A 17,947-nucleotide genomic window follows, 5' to 3' on the forward strand; every position below is an offset into this window, starting at 1 on the left:
ATACCAGTTGGTTCAGGTGCCTGGGGGACCTTTGCCTGGGAACAGTTCCATCCTTATGGGGTTGAGGCCGGGAAGTAGCCTGGCCCTTTCTTTCTGGTGAGTTAATTGGTCCCAATATGGGGACAGAAGGCCCCCTGGGGCTTTCCCCTGTGCTTCTGTGAATGATGCATCACTCCAAGGTTCAGACAGAGACATCTGTCTAGGCTGCTGGTGAGTCTCACAATGAACACCTGTGGAGCCCTTAGGTCTCCTCATTTGTTTGTGTGTTTTCTTTTTTTGTGGTGCTGGGGATCTAACCCAGGGCCTTGGGCATGCTAGGCAAGCCCTCTGCTGTTGAACTACATCTCCAGACCTTTGGTCTCCTCCTTGTACAGGGGCCACCATCTGTAACTGAAACAGTGGCCTGATTTATTGGCCTGGGGTGCACAAGGAGGAGGTAGAAGAGACCTCGAAGTACTATCAAACAGATCAGAGATCCACATCCCTCTGAGACAAGTCGGGTACTCAGTGAGTAGGGTACATTCGAAAGCGAAATATTCCTGTTTGTTGGTTTATGTCACTTAAGCCTTTTTTCCTCCTGTCTGGGGCTCAAAACCAGGGCTTTAAGCATGGTAGACATGTTAGTGCTTTACCATTGGGCTGTATCTCTGGTCATCAATCTGTCTATTTTTGGTTTTTTGACTATGTTGTTCAGGCTGACCTTAAACTCACAATGCAGCTAGGCTGTCTAATTTGTGAGGATTCTCCTGCCTCAGCCTCCTGAGTGCTAGGACTATAGGCATATGCCACCACAATTGGCTGTCCTGGTTTTTTGGAGATAAGGTCTTGCTCTGTAATTCAGGCTCTCTTTATACTCATTATGTAGCCCAGGCTGGCCTCAAACTCCAGGCAATCCTTTTGCTTCAGCCTCCCAAATGCTGGGAATCTAGGTGTGTACCACTATGCTTAACTGGCTATCCCTTTTTAAAAACTCATCTCTTCTGCTATAACCTTCTAAGTGAACGCATCAATTAATAAGTTTTAAATCCCATTCTCTCCTATATTAAGAGAAATCTGGCTGAAAATTATTTCATGTGTTCCCTTTAATAAACACCTGTATATTCTATTTTATTGATGTCTGTGTATAAATATTGACTTTTGACCATGGAGTAATTCAGTTTAATTAAATATTGTGTACCTATGATAGTAGTATAACTATCTTAACTTTTTTTTTTTTTTTTTTGGCGGTACCAGGGATCAAACTCATGACCTCACGCTTGCCAGGCAGGCAGTTTACAGCCACTGAGCTAAATCTCCAGCCCCTATCTTAATTATTTTCATATACATATATATTCATACATATACCTATGATATGAAGTACAAAAATATTTAAAACATTGCTGGGTGTGCACACCTGTAATTCCAGCATTTGGGAGGGTGAGGCAGTGAAATTATTGTGAGTTTGAAGCCATCTTGGGCTACAGAATGAGTTCAAGGAGAGCCTGAACTACTACATAGTGATCCCCTGTCTCAGAAAAATAAAACAAAACAAAACACACAATTCCTACTTGAAGGAGCTTACAGTTACAACCTTATATGTAAATTAGCTTTCAGTTACTTCCTAGAATTTGGAATTTGTTGTAGTCAGGGGTTGTACACAGAGAACAACTAGGATTAGGACATGGAGTTTATAATATTTTTATAATGGTCACTGGAAGTTAGCACGGGAAAATGCAGGAAATCTATCCGTAACACCAAAGACATAGATTATTTAGTCAAGAGCCTAAACCCCACAGCAATATCTCACATGAGTCCAGATAAAGACCCAGAGCTCAGGACAGTGCCTCCCACGAGTCCAACTGGAGGTCCAGAGCCCACAAGAAGGACTCACGCCAGTCTCTTTTACAGATCCGTGCTGGGAAGACCCAAGGGTCAGTGGTGGAAGCCAGAAAGGATGAAGGAGCAGGATGCCAGCAGGATGAAGGAGCTGTGCTAGTGGGATGAGGGTTCTACGCTGGAGCTGAGAAGTCACACTCACGACAAAGACCAGGGCTGTCCTGAAAGGCACCACAGCTGTCCTCAGTGACACAGAGGCTCCGAGCTCCTCCAAGGACAAGCACAGTCGGGTACGTGCCAGGAAGCCGCGTGACGAGTTCATCCTGGAGACCACGCAGCACATGTCCCAAGCCAGGAAGCAATGCTGATGTGAGGAACAAAGCTTCTCCAGCTCAGACAGCTCAGACAGCAACTCGTAGGAGAACCCATAATGCCTCCTTAACGCCTCAACCCTCCACCTATTTATCTTGGCATCTTTCCTCAGGTGGAGCATCTTCGCTCAATGCCATGCTGATGTAATCCAGCTGGTGTTGACTACCAGTTCTTAATCCATAACAGAATTATATATTGTCTTCTACATATGGGGAAATGTGTGGTCATACGGTACCATGACAATGCACATAACTGTTCTCAAATTTTCTCAATGGTTCCTTGGTTTTAGTTGCTTTTATTATGCATTTTTGTAAAGCATTTAATCTTCATTAGCATTAATATATGTACTAGTCAATTTATGTATCCTATACATAGCATCCACATATTTATTTCAATCTTTTTTTAAAAAATCTTTTTGAGGGGCTGGAGATTTAGCTCAGTGGCATAAGCACCTGCCTTGCAAGCAGGCGGTCGTGAGTTCAATCCCTGGTACCGATAAAAATGAAAAAGACAAAAACAAACAAACAAACAAACAAAAATCTTTTTGAAGGGGCTGGGGATTTAGCTCAGTGGCATAAGCACCTGCCTTGCAAGCAGGCAGTCGTGAGTTCGATCCCCGGTACCGATAAAAAGAAAAAAGACAAAAAAAAAAAAAAAATCTTTTTGAGACAGGCTCTCACTATGCAGTTCAGGATGGTCTCGAGCTCACTTTGCAGCCTAGGCTGGTCTCGAACTTGCAACAATTTCCCTGCCTCAGCCTCCTGAGTGCTGGGATTACAGGCGTGAGCCACCACACCTGGCTTTATTTCAGTCTTAACTCACAAAATCCTCAGTGCTATGTGCTAGCTGTCACCAATCACAATATTGATAAAGTATATAACATAAAAGTTAAGGTACCCACAAGTCTAGATTCTAAACAAATCTTAATTATCCATGAGATTTTTGCAGAGTAGCAAAATGAAGTGTTCGTGGTCTCTAATTGCCCACACTGCCTTGGAACTTGTGATCCTTTTACCTTAGACTCCCACATAGCTGGGATTATAGACCTGTGTTACTATGCCTGGTTTGTAGTCTACTTTAAAGAAAATACTTAATCTAGAGGAGGTGTAATTTCCACCCCACTTTTCTAATCCATTTTATTTCAAAGAGGAAAAATCCCCCAAATTTCAAAATGTGTCAATCAGGGGCAACAATGGTATATACAATGTGCATTGTCATCCCCAAATCATTTACCCAGAGCACAAGACATCTGTATTCGACTATCCAAACAATACTAGCAAAAATTTTTCTCTTCAATGAACTCAGAGAAATCAGTAGTATAACTATCTTAACTATTTTTATGTACATATATACATATACCATACATATACCTATGTTGTTTCAGCTTCTTACACTGATGAGACAATACAGTGTTTATACGTGTTTGATTTATTTCACTCGTGATTATGGTCTCAAGTTGCATCCATTTATTTATAAAAGTCTCCAGTTTATCCTTATTTATAACTGAGTAGTATTCCATTGTATAAAAATACATCCTTTTTATCCATTCCTTAATGGATGGGCATTTAGGTTGTTTCCAAGATCTAGTTATTACAAATTGTATGGCTAGGGCAACCCACTCAGGATCCCTTCTATCCCTCTTCCAGACAGAAGCTTTCTTTCTCTCAATAAATATTTCTGCTCTTAACCTTCATTGTTCCTGAAATTCATCCTTTGATTTTAGAGAACATGAACTCACCAGATATGTAGTAGTTTGGGAGTTTCATTCCCCTATATCATTTGGAGGTCTTCCACCGAGATCATTGGATAGACATGGGTAACTCAATGTCAAACCTCTTATTCCTTGGGATACTTTTTTTTTTTTTTTTTTTGTGGTACCAGGGATCAAACTCAAAACCTGATACTTACCAGGTAGGCACTTATGCCGCTGAGCTAAATCCCTGGCTGGAATACATTCCAGCTGGAATAATTCAGCACTGGAATATGTTCAATCCTTCCATGTTGAAAAAGTCATTTGATATTTTTCTGCATGTGTGTGTGGCCTGCCTTAGAGCCAAAATGAAATGCAGAGACTTAAATCTGTACGGCTACTCAAGATAAAAATGCCTGGTGTCTATGAAGGGTCTTTAGATAGACACTCTGCAGAGTATCCTTGACTGCTGATCAACAACTATAACCTCTTTCAGCCTGAGAAGCCAGATCAGTCATCATCCATTAGTCCCTCACAGCAGTTTGGGTTACTTCAGAGGGGGAATGTGACAGGCAGTTGAGTTGGTTAGAACTATTATAGGCAGGCAGACAGTGCTGCGTCCTTGACTGAGCCAGTGCAGAAACCAGATCTACCTTGCAACCCTAGAGGAGACAAGACACCTCTACTGAGGGCCTAATCTCAAGACAGAAGGCAAAAAATGTAATCTAAGTGTAGATTATCTAAGTGTAAACATTAGGGGTTGATATTCTGGTGTGGATCACCTTGAGGAAGTCAGAAGTCACCATCCCAACCCTCTACAAGAGGTCACTACTCTTTTTTTTTTTTTTTTTTTTTTTTTGTCTTTTTCTTTTTTATTGGTACTAGGGATCGAACTCACAACCGCCTGCTTGCAAGACAGGTGCTTATGCCGCTGAGCTAAACCCCCAGCTCCTAGGTTACTACTCTTTAAGATGCCTGCTTTCTATATGACTCACTTTCCCATTTGTTCCCAATTTAGTCAGTTTTACCTGAACAATTAATCTGATTGGTTGACCATAGTTCTGTCCCACTTCATGCCTACCTGCCTTGTGAGTTTCCGTGTTTTCCCCACCTTAGACCTATTGCATCTTGTGGTGTTGCTCTATAAATGTCTAGAAAAGACAGTCTTTGGCAACCCACTCATGACCCCCTCTGTCTCTCTCCCAGCCAGAAGCTTTCTTTCTCTCAATAAATACATTCTGCTCTTTAAAAAAATTTTTAAAAAATGGTACTAGTATAAACATGGGTGCTCATATATTGCTATGGTATGATGTTTTTTAATTCCTTTGGCAAAATACTCAGAAGGGGAATTGCTAGGTCAAATGGGACTTTCTAGTTTTTTTGAGGAATCTCCACACTGATTTCCAAAATGGTTGCACCAGTCTGTATTCCTACCAACAGGTTTTCTTTTTCCTCACAGCCCTCCAGAATTTGTTACTGCTTGATTTCTTGATAATAGCCATTGATTCCATGGTGAGGTGGAATCTGTTATTTTAATTTGCATCTTTCTAATGACCAGTGATATTGAACGTTTTCTCACATATTTATTTGATATTTGGATTTTTTTCATCTGAGAAACATGTTTTCATCTCAGATGTCCATTTTTAGACTGGATCTATAAATCTGGGAGAACTAATTTTTTTTTTTTTTTTAGTTCTTTGTTCTCAAAAGTAATCCTCTGAAGAACTGCTGGCAAAATTTTCTCCCACAATGTGGGTTGTCTCTTTACACTGTTGGTGTTTTTTCAGTAGAGTGCAAAAGTTTTTCAGTAGGGTGAGATCCCATTTTTGATTCTTTGTGATAATTCCTGTGTAATTGGAGTTTTGTTCAAAAAGTCTTTGCCACAACCAATGTCTTCAAGAGTTTTAGCTACTCTATCTTCCAGCAGATTTAATGTTTCTGTTTTAATATTAAGGTCTTTGATCCATTCTGAGTTTAGCTTAGTGCATGGTGAAAGATATGGGTACATTTTTAGTCTTCAGCATCTGTAGAGCCAGTTTTTCCAGTACCATTTATTAAAGAGGTTATCTTCCTTGCAGTGAATGTGTTTGGTCCCTTTATCAAACATAAGGTGACACAGTGTGTCTGGAGTTGTTTCTTTCTGCATCTTCTAATCTGTTCCATTGATCTTGAGGTCTGTTTTTTTGACAATACTACAATTTTTTTTTTATCACAGTAGCTTTATAGTATAATTTCAATTCAGGAATTGTGATGTCCCATCTTGCCTTTGTTACCCAAGATTGCCTTTGCTATTCTAGGTCTTTTCTGGTTCCAGATGAATTTTATTTGTTTTCTCTAATTCCATAGATATGTTATTGGAATTTTGACTGGGATTGCACTGAATCTGGTTTTGGAAGTATTTTCATTATATTGGTTTTTCCTAAGACCATGAGATATCTCTTTATATTTTAATATCCTCTTCAATCTCTTTTTCAGAGTACTGTAGTTTTCAATGTAGATCTGTGTCATGTTAATCACATAAGATCCTGAATTTAAGACATCAGTGGAAATAAGAATAAGGGTAGAGGGTACAGGTCACTTTCCTATCAAATCTGACTTTTTCCCTAACTGGCTGCACTGTATTCTTTAGTCAAGTAACATAAACACTTGCTACCAGCCATATGATTGATATATACAGTACAAAGACAGACAGATATAGATGACTCGGTGGTGCAGACCTGTAATTCAGGAATCTAAGGCAGAAGTATCACAGACTTGAGGCTAGTCTGGGCAATTCAGTGAAATCCTGTATCAAAAAATAAAACTAGCTAGATTTTAGCTCAGTGGTACAGCACCCCTGACTGGTTTCAATCACCAACATGGGCCAAGAGAATGATACAGGAAACAATGTTAGTCATACTTACAGTTTTCATACTTGTAGTAGTTTATATCTATATGCTACAATTTAGTCTAAAAATACTTAACTGTAAAATCTTGAATTTTCATAAGAATTTTCATAGTGCAAGAACAAATATCATTGACTCAAAGGCAGGAAGTTAATATAATTTGTACTTACCTTAAAATGTACTGGATTTTTAAGTAATCCAATTTACTAGATCCTGTTTGCTATTTATAACTCATGTGTAAGAGACCAATTACCCTTTGCACACAGACACACACACACACACACACACACACACACACACACATCATTTTCTTTTTTTCCCACACAACAGTCTCAATAGTAGCACGGCTTTTTTTTTTTTTTTTTTTTTTTTTGTCTTTTTGAGACAGGTTCTCACTATGCAATTCAGGCTGGCCTTGGGCTGTTCATAGCCCAGGTTGGTCTCAAACTTGCAAGAATACTCCTGCCTCAGCCTCCCTTGTGCTGAGATTGTGAGATTGCAGGACTGTACCACCTCTCTGGGTCAGTAGCAGGGTTCTGACAGCCAGTTTCAGATTGCTAATGTAAGGCAGCACTCACAACTTCATTTTCATAGATTGGAAAGCCTGAATAAAAACTTGACTACGAAAATCCCAAACACAGCTTCCTCCTTCGCCTTTGATTTTACTTTTTTGTTTATTTTGAGGCAGGAAGTCGCTATGTAGTCCATGCTGACCTGGAACTCTCATCAATCCTTCTGCCTTAGCCTCCCCAGTGCTGGAATGACAGATGTGTGCTACCACGCTCTGCCTCGGCTCTTGACCCTTTTTTTTTTTTGTCTTTTTGAGACAGGTCTCGCTATGCAGTTCAGGCTGGCCTTGAGCTCACTTTGTACCCCATGCTGGTCTTGAATTCGTAACGATCCTCCAGCCTCAGCCTCCCGAGTGCTGGGATCACAGGCGTGAGTCACCACGCCCGGCTCGCTTTTGACTTTAAATGAAACAAAAATACTGATACTCTATACTAGAGCTTTCAGCTTGGACCCTGCCTGGGTCTGGCTTCAGCTGGTAAGAATCGTCCAGCGAATTAAGCAGTATCAATTCCTGCAGGACCGATGTTCAGAGGAATCACAGAGGGCCGGCCAGGCCCAACCCTGGAGGGCTGGGCAGCTCACTAGGTCTCCAGCGGTGAGGAGGCGCTCGCCTTAGGTCAGCATGTTAGTGAATGACTCTCTCTGTCGCAGCCCCCGGGTCCAGACATCGGCCAGGACCCCCAAAACCGCTCAGAGCCTCACAGATTAGCACGTTGGCGCCCGTGCCTACTCCTCCGGATCAGATCCCGCTGGGAAGCTCTGCGCAAGCGCGACAGTCGTGCGACATCCGTCACTTACGGCCGGAGCGGTTAGTGCTGGGAGTTAGTGGCGCGGTGCAAGACTCTGGAAGAGACAGCTTGGGCGCGGGTAATCTGCAATTTTCCCTTCTTTTCCCAGTGATTCTAAGTATTTGGGACTATCACAGAGCTTCCTGACTCGATGCGGGCGCCCGGTCGTGGACTGGCCCATCGTGCCCCTCTGCAGCTCCGGGTGCTCCCGCGCCCAGGTGGGGGTGAGGGGCGGGGCCGAGGCTGGGCAGGATTCCATCCTGGCGTCGTCTGGTTGAAATCTCCCGGGTAACTCGTAGCTCTTCTTCTTTTCCAAGACTGGTATCCGGGACTGATTTTCAGAGTCCGCCATGGAGCCAGAGCAGATGCTGGAGGGACAGACGCAGGTATCAGGAAACCCAGCTTTTAGGGTGGTGGTGTACCGGGAGACTGCGAGAGACAGGGTGATAGCTCTGTGACTCGTGTTTTGTTTTCTAGGTTGCAGAGAACCCTCACGCTGAGTACGGTTTGACAGACAACGTTGAGGTAACTCGCTGGTTTTCTGTGCAGTATCTGTTCACTTTTTAAGAGCTGGAGAAAACTTGGGGTCTTTTTTACTCGGTTACTTTGCGCAAGAGAAAAATTTGCTGTGAGCTGAATAGTATCAAAGGTAGCTTGTTTTACTAGCGATACTAATACTTGTTTAAAAATTAGAGGTACGGGGCTGGGGATTTAGCTCAGCGGCATAAGCACCTGCCTTGCAAGCAGACGGTCGTGAGTTCAATCCCTGGTACCGATAAAAATGAAAAAGACAAAATAAATAAATAAAAAATAAAAATTAGAGGTAGGCTGTAATCGAATGAATAACTAATGGAACAACTGAATTAACCAGAATTAGGTGGAACTCGTTAGGAAAATACTGTATAGGTTTTGTGAAGATTACGGTTTTTTTTGGTCTTTTTCATTTTTATCGGTACCAAGGATCGAACTCACGACCGCCTGCTTGCAAGGCAGGTGCTTATGCCGCTGAGCTAAATCCCCAGCCCCAGATTACGTTTTTTATTTGAAAAAGAAAAGATACACGAGTGACTAAATTTGGCAAAATGAAGACAGGAAATATGACAAACAGATATATAATAGTAACATGCTAATATTTCTTTACCTCTTTTGCTATGTATCTTGACACACTCTAGCAATTTGCATGTATTTTGAATCCCATAAGACTCAAAGAAGTTAAGTAGCTTGTCAAAGGTCACCAGGAGGTAGACAGAGAACCCTTTTTCAATCTGGGCAGGTTGACTTTTTTTGCAAAAGGTTTAAGCTGTATTGTGGGCATGAGGTGCTTGGGCCTCATGCATACGAGTGGAAAGCATTTTGCCCTTGAGGTACATCCCTAACCCTGTATTACTAATCTTGATGAATTTCTGGAGTTCAAAAGTGTGACTTTTTTTGCTGATAGAATTGTTACTAGTGTTTATTGGTTTGATATCAGTATTAAGAAGAAAATCGTTTTTATTTTTTCTTTTTGTTGGTACTGGGAATCAAACCCAAGACCATGCACTTGCAAGGCAGGCGCTTATGCCACTGGGCTAAATCTCCAGCCCGAAAATCCGTTTTATTTATTTATTTTTTTAATTTAAAGAGAAAAAAACCAAAACAAAACAGAAAAGAAAGGGTAAAAATTCCGTTGTTTTTTTTTTTGCGGTACCAGGTATCAAACTCAGGACCTTGTGCTTGCCAGGCAGACGCTTATGCCACTGAGCTAAATCCCCAGCCCGAAATTCCGTTTTTTAAAGTAGTGTTCTTGTAATTGAATGTTAAGGTGAATCAGCTGATTATACTCTGTGTTGTAATCACTTAGGCTTTTTCTGGCTGCAGCAGTTTTCATGGTGCCAGTGTATATAAAGCCATGATACTGTAGTGATAACCAAATGCTGTGTAGCGAACAATGGATCTTTGTTTTTGGAGAGAAAAATAAAAGTGGCCTATTTGATATTTCTTTAGTGATTGGTCTCGTTTCTTGATTTTTTTTTTTTTTTATAATACTGGGGATTGAACTCAGGACCTTACACTGATCTAAATTCCCAGCCTCTTTTGATTTTATTTTTGGGACAGAGTCTTGCTAAGTTTCTCACTTGTCCAGGTAGGGCTCAAACTTGTGATCCTCTTGCTTTAGCCTCCCAGAATGCTGGGATTAAAAGCAGTGCTACCATGTCTGGCTTGCTTCTTTAATTTTAAAGTGCCCCCCCTTTAATGAATTATTGGTGATGGTGAGATAGTAATAACGTTTTTGTATGTGTGTAAGCTTTTAGCTGGCTAAAAAGTGTTGACAGCTCTGTTTGTCTTTTCATTCATCTTACTATTTTATTTCTAATTGTGTGTGATATTGGTAAAACTGGAAACCACTATTCTACAGCTGCTACTTTTGCTGCTGTTTATTCTCTGTTGCATTACGTTTATTTTCTTTATTGACTTATTAAAGTTTATTTTTTCAAGTGTTTGCTTTAGTGTTTATAGTATGGAAATTTGTTTTTTATGTATAATACGCAAATTAGTCATAATTTACCTTCAAGTAGTATTACATCTTTTGTCTATAATATGTAAATTTAAAAAAATAGTGGCGGGAATTGAAACCAAGGCCTTGTGCAGCTAAGACAAGCACTGTGTTACTGAGCTACATCTTAGCCTAGTATATGAATCTGCAGTATTCTAGCTAGATAGCAGTATTCTTCTATTTGTATCCTCTCCTGCATTTTTCTGTTTAGCATATGTTTTGATTTTGCATTGATTGTATCCTTCTCTTCCCCTCCCTCTTTCCTCTTCCCCCTCCCTTCTTCTTACTGGGCTGTGCCACAGAGCTATATCCACAGTCCTCAGTCTGTCCCTTTTTTCTTTTGATTTTTTGAGTCAGTGTTTTGCTATATAGTGCAGGCTGACCTTAACTCACTATGTGGCCCAAACCTGCCTCGAACTTGCAGTAATCTTCCTCCATCAGTGTTCAAACCGCTGGGATTACAGGAGTGAACCGCCTGCCCTGCTACGCTTGCTTTAACTGTTGGTGGTGGTGCCCAGCCATCCTATAGGCCTAGGTTCCTCATTTAAGTATTCTATCGAACATCCCATGAATTTGAGTTTTTCCCACTCTGGGTCATTGACATGCAAACTATTTCTTGTTTGTGTAAGCTCAATGATTGTGCCTCCTGCTCCTTCTGAGTGGTTCTTTTCCTGGTGTAAGGGGGCTGGAAGACAATCTCTTTAAGTCTCTTTCTTGTGATTCTCCTGTCCATGCAACATGCTCTTTTCTGGTACTCTGCTCTGCAAATTATAGTTGTCTTCATTTCCCAGAATTTTCAACTGTCTTCTCAACTCAGAGATCTGTCTCATTAGGCTAAAGTCAAGATTCCTCTCAGATTCTGCATCTTGTAAGTTCTTTAGGTAAGACACAGTAAACGGGAGCAGTTGTAGCAACCTTACTATCAGCCCCTCCTCCTTGGTTGCCGTGGTGTATAGGTTTTCAGGTCTCACTATGCAGTCCAGGCTGGCCTTGCATTTACAGTGCAGCTCAGCTGGTATCAAACTCGTGGCAGTCTTTTTTACCTCAGGCTCCCAAGTGATGGGACTACAGGTGTCCACCACCATGCCTGGTTTACATTTTTTAAAAAAAGACATTTCTGTCTTTAGATAAATTAATTCTCATACTGCAACCTCGCTCAGCAATATTCAGTAAATGTTAGAATGAGGTAAATGAGAGAATTTAAAGAATTTATTATAGAAGTGATTAATTCTTGGGTGTTGCTGTTTCTTATTGGAGGCATTGTAATGTCATGAAACTCTTAACTAGTTTTCATTGTACACAAATTCCGCAATAGGAAGTTAGAACTGTTTTTAGAAAATACATCCTGAAGGGTGACAGTTGCCTCATTTTCTTCATTGTGATTAGGCAGAAGTTTTGAACACAATGGATTTTGGTTCAAAATGGCAGAAAACTCATTCAAAATGATAATGTCAGTTTTCAGAAAGACCAAATTGGATAATATTTTCTGTAATGGAAACATAAACTTTATAAATGCTCAAATAGGATTTCAGACATGATGGAATGCTATAGGTATTTATTGAGATCTACTGATGAGCAATGTTTCTCGATTCATGGCTAAATAGCCATTTCATAGATTAATTAACAAGTTACAAAATTAGGTTAAAAGAATCATATAAAAGAAATCATGGACATAGTTATGGGACATTGTTTGCCTTTTTTTTTTTTTCTTTGAGGAGGAGGTTTTAGAGACAGGGTCTTGGTGTGTAGTTTGAGCAGGCCTCAATATGTGGCCTAGGCGGCCCTTAGCTAGGCAGCTAAACAAGTGTGCACCACCACACCGGCCTGGGATGTTGTCTTTGGAAACCTTAATATATTTGTTGTAGATTAATGATTAGAAGTTTTTCTTCTGCTTTTACATAACACAATTAGATCTAGAAAAATATCTTTTCCTCATTGACCCTTTTATATCCAATTTGAATATGGTCAAGTGGAAATACTCTTATTTTTTTTCTTGTCTTTTTGAGACAGAGTGTTGCCATGTAGTTCAGGTTGGCCTTCCGCTCACTTTGTAGCCCAAGCTGGTCTTGAACATGCAGTGATCCTTCTGCCTCAGCCACCCAGGTGCTGGGATTACAAGAGTGTGCCACCACGCCTGGCTGAATGGAAATATTCTTAAAATACTACTTTGAAGCCAGGCATCCTGTAGCCTGGCATTCTGATGACTGAGGCAGGAGGATTGTCAAGAGTTTGAGGCCAGCCTGGGTTATTGCATAGTGAGATCTTACCTAAAAAAAAAAATCCTAAAAAACAAACAAACAAGCCTGAAACCATCAAAGAAATGAAAAGGAATATTGTTTTGAGCCAGGCAAGGTGCCACATACCTGTAATGCCAGCTACTTGAGAGGCTGAGGAAGGGAGATTACAAATTGAAGTCCAGCCTGGACAATTTAGTAAACTCTTCCCTAAAAAAAATAAAATAAAAAAAGCACTTACAGAACTGTTTTGTCTTTTAAGAGCTATTTATTTCTTTTTCTTTTTCTTTTTTTTTTGCTACCTGAGACAGGGTCCCGTTACGTAGTTCAGGCTTCCCTTGACTTTATGGCAATCCTCTTGCCTCAGCCTCCCAGCCGCTAAGTTTACAGATGTGAACCCCTATGGCTAGCCTAAGAGCTATTTATTTAAAAAAAAAAAATACTAATTTCTAAAAAGGCAGAATTTTTAATAGCTTTTGATAGTCTAGTTGTCAGCTGCAAAGGTATAAAAGCATCCAGATTTGGGGTTGTTAAATGGTATACAGTGGTACCTCAGTTCACCAGCAGTTTTATTCACAAACAGTTTGGTTTGCAAACAAACATTTGGCCAAATTTTTTTTTTCTCAAACCACATTGGGGGTGACAAACACGACCATGACCATCTTTCCCATACAAACACAAACATGGCCATCTTTTCCAAAATTATAGAACAAATTTATTAGTCCCAAAATTTTATTCATTTAAGTGAATGTCATACTTTTTTTTTTTTTTTTTTTTGTGGTTGTTTTTTGTGGTACAGGAAATTGAACCTTAGACCTTTATATTTAGCTACTTCCCCAGCCCTTTTTCTTATTTTTAATTTTTAGACAGCATCTCACCAAATTACAGAATTGGTCAGTCTGGGCTTAAATTTGTGAATTTCTCGCCTCAGCCTCTCAGGGTGCTGGGATTACAAACCATGTACCAGCCTGACCTATTCACTTTTGAAAATCATGGATCTATTTCTTTTAAAAAGAAAGAAATGGAAAAACATTCTCATTGTTATACACAGTAACCATGAGAATAGAAACAATGATAGTATTAGCTAGATTCTGATGGTTTAAATCTGTGAGACCACAGCCTGTCTTCTGTGTTTTAAAGTAGTTTAAATGGTTGTTGTTGGGTTATACCTGTAATCCCAGCAGTGTGGGAACTTGAGGCAGGAGGGCCACAAGGTTCAGCTTGTTTTAAAAAAAAAAAGTGTTGGGGATGTAGCTCAGTGCAAGGACCCTTGGTCAATCCCAGTACCATTTGAAAAAAAAAAGGTTAGCCAGGCAGGTGGCACACGCCTATAGATCCAGCATTTGGGAGGTTGAGGTAGAAGGATCAAGAGTTCCAGGCCTGCTTGTGCTACACAGTGAGTTCAGGATTAGCCTGTACTACATGCTGAGCCCCTGTTTCAAAAAAAGTAAAAATTAAAAACAAGAAAATGCTGGAATGTAGCTCAGTGGTAGAGTGCTTGTGAGTTTCATTTCCAGTACTGAAAAAAATAAAAAAGGGAGTTTAGCAGGGACTGTGGAAGTGTGAAAGACACACCAACACCAGGGACTTTGCCCTTGGTATTACCTATAATGAAAGAATTAGAACAGGACTGATTTTCAGTGTTACTTAATGTCATGTCCATTGTTTTGGAAAACATTGTAAGACAGTATTGTTAGAAAGAAAGAAGAGAAAGAAAAAGACTGATTTACTCCTAAAAGGCAGAAGAAATGAAAGGCACCAGAATTTGGAGATAATATGTTTTTGAAGAGAAAAGGTTTAAATTAAATTTACAGATAGTCTGAACTTCTTTTTGGGCGGGGGATATAGCTCAGCAGCACAGGTGCTGCCTGGCAAGTACAAGGTCCTGAGTTTGATTCCTGAACCAAAAAAAAGGAACTTCTTTGGGCAGCTTCCAGTCATTGATTTGCCTCTTCTGTTAGTATCATTCATTTTGTTTAACACTCAAAATAATCTAGTTGTTTGGAATATTCATGTGTTGTTTTTGAATTCACTAGAGGATAGTAGAAAATGAGAAGATTAATGCAGAAAAGTCTTCAAAACAGAAGGTGGATCTGCAGTCTTTGCCAACTCGTGCCTACCTGGACCAGACAGTTGTACCTATCTTGTTACAGGGACTTGCTGTGCTTGCGAAGGAAAGGTAAGATCATAGTATGGCAGGGAAAGAAAAGACTTCCCTAAGTTAATGTTAGTTTTTGCTATAAGGTTTTATAATTTAGGGCTATTAAACTTTTTGTTTTTTAAAAAAAAGAAACCAGGCATAGCTCAAGTCAGACATTCTCATTTTTTTCTACCAATCGTGGTATATGTGTATCTTCTTCTTACTTAATAACATAACATTTTTCTGTGTGAATCAAAATCTTCATGATGATAATTTAAATTGCAGTGGTATCATTAACCTAGCCATATCCTCTGTTACTGAATATGTCGCTTCAGTTTCCTTTGTTATTGTAGATTTTAGGCAATAGACAAATCATCTCCTTTCATGTCTCTTTTGCCTGTTTTTACTTTTTACCGGTACCAGGGATCGAACTCATGACCACACGCTTGCAAGGCAGGCGCTTATGCTGCTGAGCTAAATCCCCAGCCCCTACTTTTTAAATAACAAATTTTAAAGTGTTGTTTTGCTAGTTCAAAGGATATTACTTTTATAGTACTGAACATATCGTATTTCTATCCTAAAGCTTATTCAAATTCTAGTGTCACTATAGCCTCAACAATGTTCTAAACTTTGTTGCCAACTTGTTTTAATTTACATTTCTTCATTAGCATTGTTACAGTCATGTCACAGCATGTTTTTGTGCTGTAATTCTCATCCCGAATTTTCCTGTGTAAGCAAATACAATGTGTGGTAGTGCACGCCTGAGGCTGAGGCAGGAGGATCACTGCTAGCCTGGGCTATAGAGAGCTTGAGGCCAGCCCCACCTAACAGCCAGACCCTGTCTCAAAAAATAAATATATTTTAAAAAGCAAGCACAATAAGGAAATTAGATTAGATTAGCAAATTAGTTAATGTTTATTACTTGAATGTTTTATTCAAAGGATAGTAATAACCATTGTAGCAAATTGATTTAGCTAGATTAGAAATTTGAACATTATCTCTCAGAGTAAGTGATGAAGTTAGAACAGGTATATTAGTTTATGTAAAAATCATACGAGGTCTAGGAGTGTAACTCAGAGATAGAGCACGTGGTAAACATGCACAGGGTGCTGGGTTCTGTCCCTTGCACCACCCATCCCAACTGATTAACAGAGGAAGCAATACATACTAGGTTTTGATTGTTGTATTTGTAAAATAAGATTTTCTTATAATTGTGAAATATATCTTGATTCTACCACTGAGAATTAAAATGTGGATATCCTTTTTAATTTAATTTAATTTTTTGATAGGATCTCACCATGTAGCGCATACTGGTCTCAAACTTGCTTATGTAGCCCAGGCTGGCCTTAAAGTCACAGTGATCCTCCTGCCTCAAGCCTCCTGAGTGCTGGGTTTACAGGCCTGTAACATCATTGTCACAATTGCCACAATTTTTCCTCCTTTTTGGAATTATAAGAACCTTTAGGACAAACGAAATTATTTCTGGAATTGCTGAACAGAACATATTTCCCCTGTTTTGATTTAATTGCTATACTTACCATGCTTGTCAGAATTAATTTAAATTATTTGAAGAAAGTTTTTTTTTAAAAAAAAGAAGTGTAAGATGGGTAATCTCAGTACTTGGGAAGCTGATGCAGGATTGCTGTAAGTTTGAGGCCAGCCTGGGCTGCATAGCGACTCCAAGACTATCCTGTACTACAAAGCAAGACCCTGTCTTAAAAAACCAAGAAGAAAACATAATAGAATTTGTTTAAGTAGTAAGTAATCAGTCACTTACGTTGTTGAGCTGTATGTTTTGGCAATGCTACAGCCATTGTTTTAAGTGGTTTTTGTTGTTTTGTTGAAGGATAATACCTATCCAGAAAGTTATACATTTCATAGAAATGAATTTAACAAACCGTGTCTATGTAATGTCTGCTCAGGTGAAGAACCAAATACATCACTGCCAGCACCCAGAAATATCTCTTGTGACCTCTTCATTATTATTTTCCCTAGAGCAGTCCAGTGTTAGTACATGTTCAAAACCTGTTGTTTAGAATTGACTTCATGACTAGTTTAAAACATAAAAATTTGTCTTTTAAAAATTACATTGGTGGACTGGGGATTTAGCTCAGCGGCATAAGTGCCTGCCTTGCATGCGCACGGTCATGAGTTTGATCCCCGGTACCATTAAAAAAAAAAAACTATATTGGTTTATGTCTCATCATACATACTACATTTGACTGTAAAATAAAAGGTAAAAAGCTGTGCTGTCTTTCTGACATTAATACATTTAAATTAACACATTTAAAATATATATGTTTCTAAACTTTGGATTTCTTTTCCCTTACAGACCACCAAATCCCATTGAATTTCTAGCATCTTATCTTTTAAAAAACAAGGCACAGTTTGAAGATCGAAACTGACTTATTGGGAAGAACAGAAAAGTTTGGTTGCTACTGTAAATTTACATGATTAAGAGGCAGCTTTAATTGCCACAATTTTCCCTCCTTTTTGGAATTATAAGAACCTTCAGGACAAAAGAAATTATTTCTGTAATTGCTGAAGAGAACATATTTCCCCTATTTTGATTTAATTGCTATACTTATTTAATGAGTGTATTCTGTGCAATTTTTTCGTAGATTGTCTTTAACTTTGTTTTTAAAATGACCTTCAAAATAAATTGTCAAAATGCCAGTATTTCAGAGGAGCTTTTGTTATGAGAAGTACTTTGTATGCTTGAATTGTTAACATGAATTGCTTCTTTCTTGTGTCCGAATGCTACATAGTTTTTTACAACAGAGTGAAAATTTAGCAAAATCAAGTATAATAGAAAAAGCTTAGCCAGTTTTTCCCAGCCTTGCCACTGGACTTTTCTAAGGGTGGTGGTTAGACATCTTCTCTAATGCACAATAATGTTGGGGTGGAGAAAAGCATTGTG

The 17,947-nt window shown here is 39.4% G+C and overlaps 1 protein-coding gene and 1 long non-coding RNA gene across 2 annotated transcripts; one reads left to right on the forward strand and one right to left on the reverse strand.

Annotated features, from left to right (window-relative positions):
• Positions 1–1,661: 1,661 nt before the first annotated feature.
• On the reverse strand, positions 1,662–7,871 carry LOC134471412 (uncharacterized). Its single transcript, XR_010040890.1, has 2 exons — positions 6,933–7,871; positions 1,662–6,402 (listed from the first exon to the last, which is right to left on the reverse strand). It is a non-coding gene; the product is annotated as an uncharacterized LOC134471412 (long non-coding RNA).
• Positions 7,872–8,023: 152 nt separating this feature from the next.
• On the forward strand, positions 8,024–17,706 carry Dpy30 (dpy-30 histone methyltransferase complex regulatory subunit). Its single transcript, XM_003473017.5, has 5 exons — positions 8,024–8,199; positions 8,438–8,506; positions 8,598–8,645; positions 14,924–15,066; positions 17,360–17,706. The coding sequence occupies exons 2-5, from the start codon at positions 8,471–8,473 to the stop codon at positions 17,430–17,432; spliced, it is 300 nt and encodes a 99-aa protein (XP_003473065.1). The 5' UTR covers positions 8,024–8,199; positions 8,438–8,470; the 3' UTR covers positions 17,433–17,706.
• Positions 17,707–17,947: the final 241 nt, after the last annotated feature.

This window comes from Cavia porcellus, unplaced genomic scaffold (genome assembly GCF_034190915.1).
Source record: "Cavia porcellus strain 051 isolate PalLab524CR breed Dunkin Hartley unplaced genomic scaffold, mCavPor4.1 scaffold_1, whole genome shotgun sequence".
NCBI lineage: Eukaryota > Metazoa > Chordata > Mammalia > Rodentia > Caviidae > Cavia > Cavia porcellus.

What these genes read in the sequence shown, in the direction of transcription:
- Dpy30 (XM_003473017.5), top strand. Translation starts at nt 8,471, where the DNA reads ATGGAGCCAGAGCAGATGCTGGAGGGACAGACGCAG. An exon ending in GTTTGACAGACAACGTTGAG is followed by an intron (nt 8,646 to 14,923) that starts GTAACTCGCTGG and finishes TGAATTCACTAG; the next exon opens with AGGATAGTAGAAAATGAGAA. An exon ending in GCTGTGCTTGCGAAGGAAAG is followed by an intron (nt 15,067 to 17,359) that starts GTAAGATCATAG and finishes TTTCCCTTACAG; the next exon opens with ACCACCAAATCCCATTGAAT.